The 9047-nt window shown below is 46.5% G+C and overlaps 1 protein-coding gene across 1 annotated transcript; it reads left to right on the top strand.

Moving 5' to 3' along the window:
* The first annotated feature begins 872 nt into the window (after positions 1-872).
* ATP5F1A (ATP synthase F1 subunit alpha) lies at positions 873-8431 on the top strand. Its single transcript, XM_038171037.2, has 12 exons — positions 873-1042; positions 2041-2119; positions 3190-3359; positions 4183-4356; positions 4431-4597; positions 4741-4889; positions 5809-5960; positions 6094-6318; positions 6417-6524; positions 7076-7220; positions 7424-7574; positions 8222-8431. Exons 1-12 carry the CDS (start codon positions 983-985, stop codon positions 8301-8303), a joined length of 1662 nt encoding a protein of 553 aa, XP_038026965.1. The 5' UTR covers positions 873-982; the 3' UTR covers positions 8304-8431.
* The last annotated feature ends 616 nt before the right edge of the window (positions 8432-9047 follow it).

Raw genomic sequence — 9047 nt, forward strand, 5'->3', positions numbered from 1 at the left:
ACAACCCTTTTAGTAAAGAAGTTCTTCCTAACATCTAACCTAAAACTCCCCTGGCGCAACTTTAGCCCATTCCCCCTCATCCTGTCACCAGGCACGTGGGAGAACAGGCCAACCCCCACCTCGCTACAGCCTCCTTTAAGGTATCTGTAAAGAGCAATAAGGTTGCCCCTGAGCCTCCTCTTACAAATAAAGACACATGAAACCCTTTGCCAAGAAGGCACGAATCATCTTTTTAAACTAAAGGGCAAAAGTTAGAACCTGAATAGCTTGAGTATTGTTACTTGCGTAAAAAAGGCATGCTCCTTTTTTGACTAACATTTACGATTCCTGCAAAGGCCTGCTGGGAGCTTTTTTTTTTTGCAGGACTCCGAGGCCGCTGTCCCCATGTGCTGCCCGACCTTTGGCACCCTCCCCACCTCCAGGCCTTGCAGTGAGGCTGCGTGGCTGTCACTGCACCCAGGCAGCTGAGGGGTCACCTTTTAGGACACCGGCATTAGCAGGAGAGGGGCTGAGAAATAAATAAGCTGCTTTGTCAGGTCACTGAGACCAGCAAGGCGCTGCATGCTGTGTCTTTTTCACCTTCTTTCCCAGAGCACAGATTTAAGTTTTTAAGAGATTTAAGCACTTTTCCGCCCCATGTTCAGCTTCCAGAAGCTGAACAAGACGGACACCAACCCCCACAGCCCCCAGAAGGGTGGCGAAGCCCCCAGCCCCACGCGTCCCCTCAGCGCCCACCCAGGGCCATTTCAAGCGCACCTGCCGTAAAGGCTATTTTTTCTAAACACCCCATTTCTCTCTGCTTTTCCAGACACACACACAGAGGGCGGGCTGAGGGGCCGGGGGAAGCTCCCCCCACCCCAGGCGTGGCCCCACCGCCCATTAAGGGCGGAGCGCGGCGCCGCCATTTTGTGGAGAGAGCGCGGGGCCGGCAGCCTCCTCCCGTCTGCTTCACCCCCAGCCTTCAGCCGCCGCCGCCGCCACCATGCTCTCCGCCCGCCTGGCCGCCACCCTCGCCCGCTCCCTGCCGCGGCATGCCGGCCTGGTGAGCTCGCCTTCCCCTCCAGCCGGGCTGAGGGCTGAGGGGAGGGCGGCCGCCGCCGCCATCTTGGGGGCCGCGGTGACATTGAGGGGCCGCGGCCCCCCGTGGCTCGGCCCCCGGGGGTCCGCTGTGGGGTGGGGGAGAGGGGGGCGTCCCCAAAGCACCCCGGGGACTTCATCCTGCCGGGGATGGGTTGGTTTGGGGAATGGGGACCGGGTTAGGGGAGCCGTGCCCTTCGCTGAAGGTGAAAATTGGGCCGTGAGGGGTGTGGGGAAAGGGGCGAAATCCTGGGGGGTTTGGGGGGCTCCATGAGGGGCAGGGGGGCGCAGGGGCTGTCCCCAGCCCGTGCCCCTTGTGAAGGTGAATGCAGGCCTTCGTGGGGTTTGGGGCTGCAGCGTGGGCTTTCTGCGGCTGCAGAGCTGCACTGTGAGCTTCAGGATTTATAGTTATAATCACCATTTAATGCATCAATTATCACAGCTTTTTCTTTTGCACAGTCATCTATACTTTAGCCACGCTTCAGGAAATCTGCCCTTAGGCTTTGCTAGGAAAGGTCATTCCTCGCTTTACCGAGAAATCAGTCCTCCTAAGACATAACCTTGTTTTTTCTTGTGTGGATGCATGAGGTTTTTGCTGATTTGTGTTTTTTTTTTTTTCTTTTTTTTTTTTTGAGCTTTCGATGCCACAGGGAATGGTGGCAGATGAGGGAGGTGCTGTGGGAGCTGCTGCAGCGCTGTGGTGGTGACAGTGCAAACCAAGGGCTGTGCAGAAAAACGCAGCGATTTAGAGCAGTCTCTTTTAGTGCCCGTGGTTATTTATTCATGTTGGGTTTGGTTTTGTAGCTGCAGCTTGGGAACGCAGAGCTTTGGAGCACAAGTCGAAATGGAGACACACTAAATATCTAATCTCATACTGAGAAATTTTAACGTAATCTCTCTTTAAAATACTGTATTCTGTGTGATCAAAGAGTCTTTGCTTATTGAAACAATTACTTATTTTAGGTTTCAAGAAATGCCCTGGGTGCAGCATTTGTTGCCACAAGAAACATCCATGCCTCCAAAAACCATTTCCAGAAAACCGGTGAGTCTGAAGAAAGGCTCTTATTATTATAAGAGTACCGTTTAAGACCTTGATCTTAAGTCAGACAAAGTAATTTGAACTTGGAGTGTGAGGTGCATGTGTCAGCTGACCAAACACTTAAGGACACTTATGTACTGGCAGTGTTGGGAAGTGGAATATCAGTTACATGGTCACATCTGTCAGAATTAACTTTAATAATTGGTCAAAGTGTGTCCAAACCAATGGGGTGATCGCATGTCAGCTGGCTCACTCAGCTTATCTGCCTCCCAAATGCCCAATTCAGTCTTTCAGTCCTGCAGAATTACCTGAAAAATGACCCAAATCCCAATTTTCTGTCTGCTTGTTGGCAATATTAGAGAAAGGATGACTTTCTCAGGCCTACTTTGACCTTTTGTCCTTGATTGTAACTCTTGAGCTGCTAGGGTCTTGAGAAGGCAACAGCACTGCATAGCTGTGTTTCGGTAGCAGTTTATGTACAATTTTTGTTGTGGTTTAGGCCAAGTAAAGGTTTTATTAGAAAATAATTTTCACTACTTACTGTTTCCTAGCTGAGGAAATAAAAAGTTGTTTGGGGCATGCTGCCAAATCAGGGGAAGATGGAAAACATAGTTCATATTGAACATCTTGCTCTGTAAAGGCATTAGGTGCCTTTAGAATATGCTGATTTACAAACGAGTTGGTGTTTTCATGCATGCAGTCTAAGTAAACGCACTGCCTGCAGAGAGGGCATGTCAGTTCTTTCTGAGTGAAGTCTAATCTACTTAGTCTAATGGCCCTCCAGAGGGAGGGATTGCTAACAGGGTAGGACATACTGAAGGAAATCAATGACAAAACTAAACAGCCATCAGTGTTTTGATTGAAGTCTGTTCAGTGATGACTTGAAGCTGCTTTTACTGGCTGTAAACACAAACTGTTACTTACCATCTGCATTATATATATGGAAGAATGTTTCCTGCTAGAACTTAATTATACCTGGGAGAGGCTAACTTGGCTTATGAATTAAAGACAAGTTTACTGAATTTCTACTGTGCCTTAATTCGCTAAATCTGGTTTGAAATATCTTCTCCTAGGCACTGCTGAGGTGTCCTCTATTCTTGAGGAGCGTATTTTGGGAGCTGACACCTCTGCTGAACTTGAGGAGACTGGCCGTGTGCTCTCGATCGGTGACGGTATTGCCCGTGTGTATGGTCTAAGAAATGTGCAGGCAGAAGAAATGGTTGAGTTTTCCTCTGGGCTGAAGGTGAGCTTCCACTAAAGCAGTTTATTATACAAATGAGAAGATGACTTTTTAAAAGCCAGTCTGAATCTGTGCATGGACTCCTCCATATGGAGGTTTTACAGACTTCATTGTAATTTTAATGTGTAGTAACTAGTAGACTACTAGGCAAATACTACAGAAAGCAAATATTCTTTGAATTTGTAATGCTTTCCTTTGGTATCCTTATCTGGTTCTTGGCCAACACTTGAGCTTTATTTGCCTTCCTCTAGGAAGTGTTCAGGGCTAATTTGGCACTGGATTTTGTTTTCATAGGTTTTAGGCAGGCTTTTATGATTACCATTGAAGAAGAAGCTCTGTGATCTATTACAGTGCACAATTTGGTGACTCCTTCTAGTCCTAAGGGTAGACTAACGTTAAAAAGCTGACTGTTCCCTAATACTACTGCAGCATCTCTTCCAGAATTATTAATGCTCTGGCTCGCCTCAGGCAGATAGATGAATTCTCTTGTTGAATTCCTAAGCAAGAGAAGTGTATTTGAAACCTACTTACCCTTTCTGTTTTTCTTTGGGAGAGGAATGATTGCTGCAAGTATAATTATGTAGTAAACTGAAGGCTTAGGCAGGTTCTGTCACCAGTATGGGAGAAGATAAGTGCACTGAACTCGATCTTTGTGGGTCCCTTCCAGCTCAGGGTATTCTGTGATTGGATGTAAGCAGAACATTGGTAATTGTTGCTGGTGTCCCATATTTCACACCGTAGACTAATCACATCGATATTAAAGCACCAAGAATTCACCATAGATGCTGGTATTGTTTTTCTCATGATATCATGATCTTTATCCTAGGGGATGTCCTTGAATTTGGAGCCCGACAACGTTGGTGTTGTCGTGTTTGGTAACGACAGACTGATCAAGGAAGGGGATGTCGTGAAGAGGACCGGTGCCATTGTGGATGTTCCTGTTGGGGAGGAGCTGCTGGGCCGTGTTGTAGATGCCCTGGGCAATCCCATTGATGGGAAGGTGAGTGTCACGCTAAGCGTTAAGCTTTCTCCTGTGTGGTGCAGACTGCAACGGGGTTTCTTCTCTCTTTTAAGGGTCCTATTACATCTAAGACACGTAGGAGAGTTGGCTTGAAGGCCCCTGGCATCATTCCCAGAATCTCTGTGCGGGAACCCATGCAGACTGGTATTAAGGCCGTGGACAGCTTGGTGCCAATTGGCCGGGGCCAGCGTGAGCTGATCATTGGTGACAGGCAGACTGGGTAAGTTAAATGCACAAATGAAAAATGTTTCCATGAACAGAGACTTGAATGCAGTGTGCTCTACTGTACAAACCTGAACACAGCTGGGTGGAGGTTGGGAGAGGAATGGGTCACATAACTTAACCAAACTGTGTGTTGTACAGGAAAACATCAATTGCAATTGACACAATAATCAACCAGAAACGATTTAATGATGGAACAGATGAGAAAAAGAAGCTGTACTGTATCTACGTTGCCATTGGCCAGAAGAGATCTACTGTTGCACAGCTGGTGAAGAGGCTCACTGATGCAGGTACAGATTGCTGATGATGGTTGAGCCGGGCACATAAGGACATCCTGTTCTTATAATGCTGAATAATACTATGAACTCTCCTGACTGAGAGTATAGACAGGATTCTGTTCTTATTTGATAAAAAAATTACTTATTTTTCTAGACAAGTTCTTACAGTTACCAGCAGGGATAGGGGACACCTTTTCACTTTGGATTAGAAAACTAAATGATGCCCTGAAACTGTTGAATTGCTTCTGAAAACATTACCCTTCATGTTTCTTTCATCAGAGTTGGGGGAGTTTCCTCTTGGCAGTCAGGCCTGATAATAAACTGTGGCCTGCAAGTATTTTTATTGACTTTGCATTTGCTTCGTATGGATGCAAGTCAGTGTGAATGGCAATTTAAAGTCTGGTGAAGAGACTTTACTGCCCAAACATAATCCATTATGTCACTGTATCTTTTCAGAAACAGTAATGTCTGGCAAAAAAGCCATGTATATAACAGGGCTTAAAAGAACCTAGGCACTTCGCCTCTTACCTGCTGGTCAAGTGGAATCATACCTAGTAGAAAAAAAAAAAAAAGGTATTTTAGTGGCAATTTGTTTTTGGACTATGAAGCATTGTAGCACCTTCTTGTACAAGCTAAGGAGTCAGACTTCCAGGTCTCTGACTTCTGGAGCCCAAGGGTGTCTTAGTAAAAGCTGAAGCCTCACTTTAGATGAAAAATAATCTGCAAGTGCCAGATAATAGCTGCTGTAAACTTGCTTGTGAAACTTTGAGTTAATCAAGCTTAATAGGTTAATCATCTGTTTTACTTTCCTGTAACTGGTGATACTGCTTGGGTTTACTTCAACTGGCACTTAATATGCATGTTGCATTTGATGATTACTGGCGTGATAAGGTAATATACTTAGGTGATGATTCTTTCAAATTCTTTCCAGATGCCATGAAGTACACTATTGTGGTGTCTGCCACAGCATCTGATGCTGCGCCCCTTCAGTACCTTGCTCCCTATTCAGGCTGCTCCATGGGGGAATACTTCAGAGACAACGGAAAGCATGCATTGATCATCTATGATGACTTATCCAAGCAGGTCAGGAAGTGTTGCTTATAGACCTTGTGGTCCAGCATTGATGGTTATAGTTGCAAGATCACTTCAGGCTTAAGAATTCAGAATTTTAAATGAGCTGCCGAAGTCTGAGAGCTTCCTTTATGCTTCTGCACAGGCTGTTGCCTACCGTCAGATGTCTCTGCTGCTGCGCCGTCCACCTGGCCGTGAAGCCTACCCAGGTGATGTGTTCTACCTGCACTCCCGCCTGCTGGAGAGAGCGGCCAAAATGAACGACTCCTTTGGAGGCGGCTCTCTGACTGCCCTGCCTGTCATTGAAACTCAGGCTGGTGATGTGTCTGCTTACATTCCAACCAACGTCATCTCCATCACTGATGGACAGGTAGGGCTTTCTCTTCCTCTGCCAGTAAGTTGCTCAGACATACTGGTGTGTCTGAGGGAGGCTTCTGACCAGGGTAATAAAACAAATTTATCCCATAGATCTTCTTGGAAACTGAGCTGTTCTACAAGGGTATCCGTCCAGCCATCAATGTTGGTCTGTCTGTGTCCCGTGTGGGTTCTGCTGCTCAGACCAGGGCTATGAAGCAGGTAAGCATGTAACGAGAGCTCCTGTCATCAGATGAGTAGTGTGTAGGCTGCCCAACCCATTTCACTCTTTACAGAGTCATGAATACCAAGGGAAGTAAGTTCTGAATTCCTTGGTATTGTGAAATAACTTAAAAAATATAATCAGAAAGACAAATTTATGGAGTCTGTGATATTTCCATCACATGCTGGCAGGAAGCAGGACATGGGGAGTGGAGGGAAGAGTATCTGCATAAAGATTTTTGACAATAGTCAAAACCAGTCAAAAATGGTCCAAAGTTCCATTGTGCTGAACTGGGTGCTGATCCAGCTGGGTACAGAGAACGCACTGTTAATGCCACGCTTTTTAATCCAGATGCAAGTTAGAAGTATCAATTGTGATACTTTCAGAGAAGATAACATGTTAAAGGCCAGACGGTGTGGGATTTTTTTAGAAGTGTGATTAATCACCTATTTAGCTGACTTGAGACAACTGTCAGCTGAAGATGACCTGCAGACAACTAGATTCATTTAAAAGCTGGTGAAACTCAGCGTGCCCTTGCCTTTTATTGTAGGTGGCAGGTACCATGAAGCTGGAATTGGCTCAGTACCGTGAAGTAGCTGCCTTCGCTCAGTTTGGGTCTGATCTGGATGCTGCCACACAGCAGCTGCTGAATCGTGGCGTGCGTCTGACAGAGCTCCTCAAACAAGGACAGTACGGTGAGTGTCTCAGGTGTAACGTGTCTGCATTCCCTCTTAGTCTGTGGTGCTGGTCCTTGTGGCAGCATGAAGATATCCTTTGGGTATTGTAAACGCAGGCTTGGCAACCCTTTTGCATACACAGAGCTGATCTTCAGAGAGACTGATACTGATGTATCCTGAAACAAGAATTGCTGATGGTACGAATGTTTTCTTTCATGCAGTTCCCATGGCTATTGAGGAGCAGGTTGCAGTCATCTATGCTGGTGTGAGAGGTCACTTGGACAAGCTGGAGCCCAGCAAAATCACTAAATTTGAGAGTGCTTTCCTGGCTCATGTCCTGAGCCAGCACCAGGCCCTCCTCTCCACGATCAGGTATGATAATTTGTCTTAGTTCATGTCGGGGTACTGACCTGGGAGCTGCAGCACAGATAATGGTCACTGAACCATTCATTAAGCTAGTGTATCCCCGAACATCAGGCCTTCTGCTGCCTCTGACTGGAGCTTAAATCAGCCTGCCTGCTGTCCTTGCACTGTTACACAGATCTCAGCATCTTGTCTACAGTTTTTATTCAGAAAAACCCAGCTGATGCTTAAAATGAACCTGTTTGCATGCTTCTCCTGTAATCTGAAATGGAACTCACTTCAGGCAGTGAGCTGGCATGCTTTTGTCATGCTAATAGCTTTAAAATATTAGAATTCTGTGGATTAAGTGCTGCTAGCTGCCTTGTTGCAGAGCTGACTCTGGGGGTTTGGGTATTCCCACAATCTTGTCCTGTGAGCTGGTTCTAGCTTGCTTTGTCCTGAGCCAGATTTATGCGTTCCAGCTCTGGCAGAGCTGTGCCTGGTTCAACACGGCTCTGTTCTGAGAATATTTGTGGACAAACCTTAGTTCTTAACAGGACTGACTTCTTATGGAAAAAGAAGGTTGTGTTAGTGAAGATCTTTTTTTTTTTTTGACTTGGGAATTAACAGTACATTTACTTCTGTGTCAGAAGCTTAACTAAACTCTGTTTCAACAGGACCGAAGGGAAGATCTCTGACCAGACAGAAGCTAAGTTGAAGGAAATAGTCACAAACTTCCTGTCTACTTTCGAGGCATAAACTTGTAACCATTCAAACAGACCAGGCGGTTTTTGTGGTCATGTGCTACAGCTCCATCAAAGACTTAAAAGTATGTGCGACTTGAATGTACAGATCTCACTGAGAATAAAAGTTTCCATGTAAAAAGACTTGGATGTCCTGTTCTCAATTATTGCCCTTCTGTGTAGCTGCTCTAATGACTCGTGTGCACAACTTCCCTGGACACACAAAGGAACACTGAAAAATCAGGGTGCTTTTGACTTGAGTAGATCAAAAAAATAAAACCTGGGAGGGGTAGCGGTGTGTGTCTGACTGCTCCATCATGCAAGTGGAGCTGTGGGGTGAGCAGACCACGGGGTGGTGCTGCGAGGCAGGGAAACAGCGTGTGGGTGGTGGTGGTGGTGGAGGCTGCTGGCAGGCGCTTCAGAGAGCAAGAGATCACTTGCACCCAGGAGAGCTGCTGAAAGGAGCCTCCGTGTGCCAGAAAAAAAAAGTTTGATTTTTTGCCGTGTTTTCATTCAGGTAGTGCTCGCTGTGCCTGTTTTGCTGCAGCTTCCAGCACTACATCACTGTTGGCCCCACACTGATGCTGCCTCCTCGTGCTGGTGCCGTGGTAGTTTATGCCTGGCTACTTTGTCCCGCTGCCTGTCTCAGCCCCACGGGGGCTTACCTGGCTGGCTGAAAGTGCCCGCAGTGCAGAAGGTGAGGGTGTGGAGGAAAACTGGTGATTTATTCCAGGATTTGGGGTTGGATCGGCTCAGTGCA

The sequence above is a fragment of the Anas platyrhynchos genome, chromosome Z, assembly GCF_047663525.1.
Source record: "Anas platyrhynchos isolate ZD024472 breed Pekin duck chromosome Z, IASCAAS_PekinDuck_T2T, whole genome shotgun sequence".
NCBI classification, from domain to species: Eukaryota; Metazoa; Chordata; class Aves; order Anseriformes; family Anatidae; genus Anas; species Anas platyrhynchos.

Coding starts and splice junctions, on each gene's coding strand:
- ATP5F1A (XM_038171037.2), top strand. CDS start 983: ATGCTCTCCGCCCGCCTGGCCGCCACCCTCGCCCGCTCCCTGCCGCGG. Junction 1,043..2,040: donor TGCCGCGGCATGCCGGCCTG/GTGAGCTCGCCT, acceptor TACTTATTTTAG/GTTTCAAGAAATGCCCTGGG. Junction 5,961..6,093: donor ATGATGACTTATCCAAGCAG/GTCAGGAAGTGT, acceptor GCTTCTGCACAG/GCTGTTGCCTACCGTCAGAT.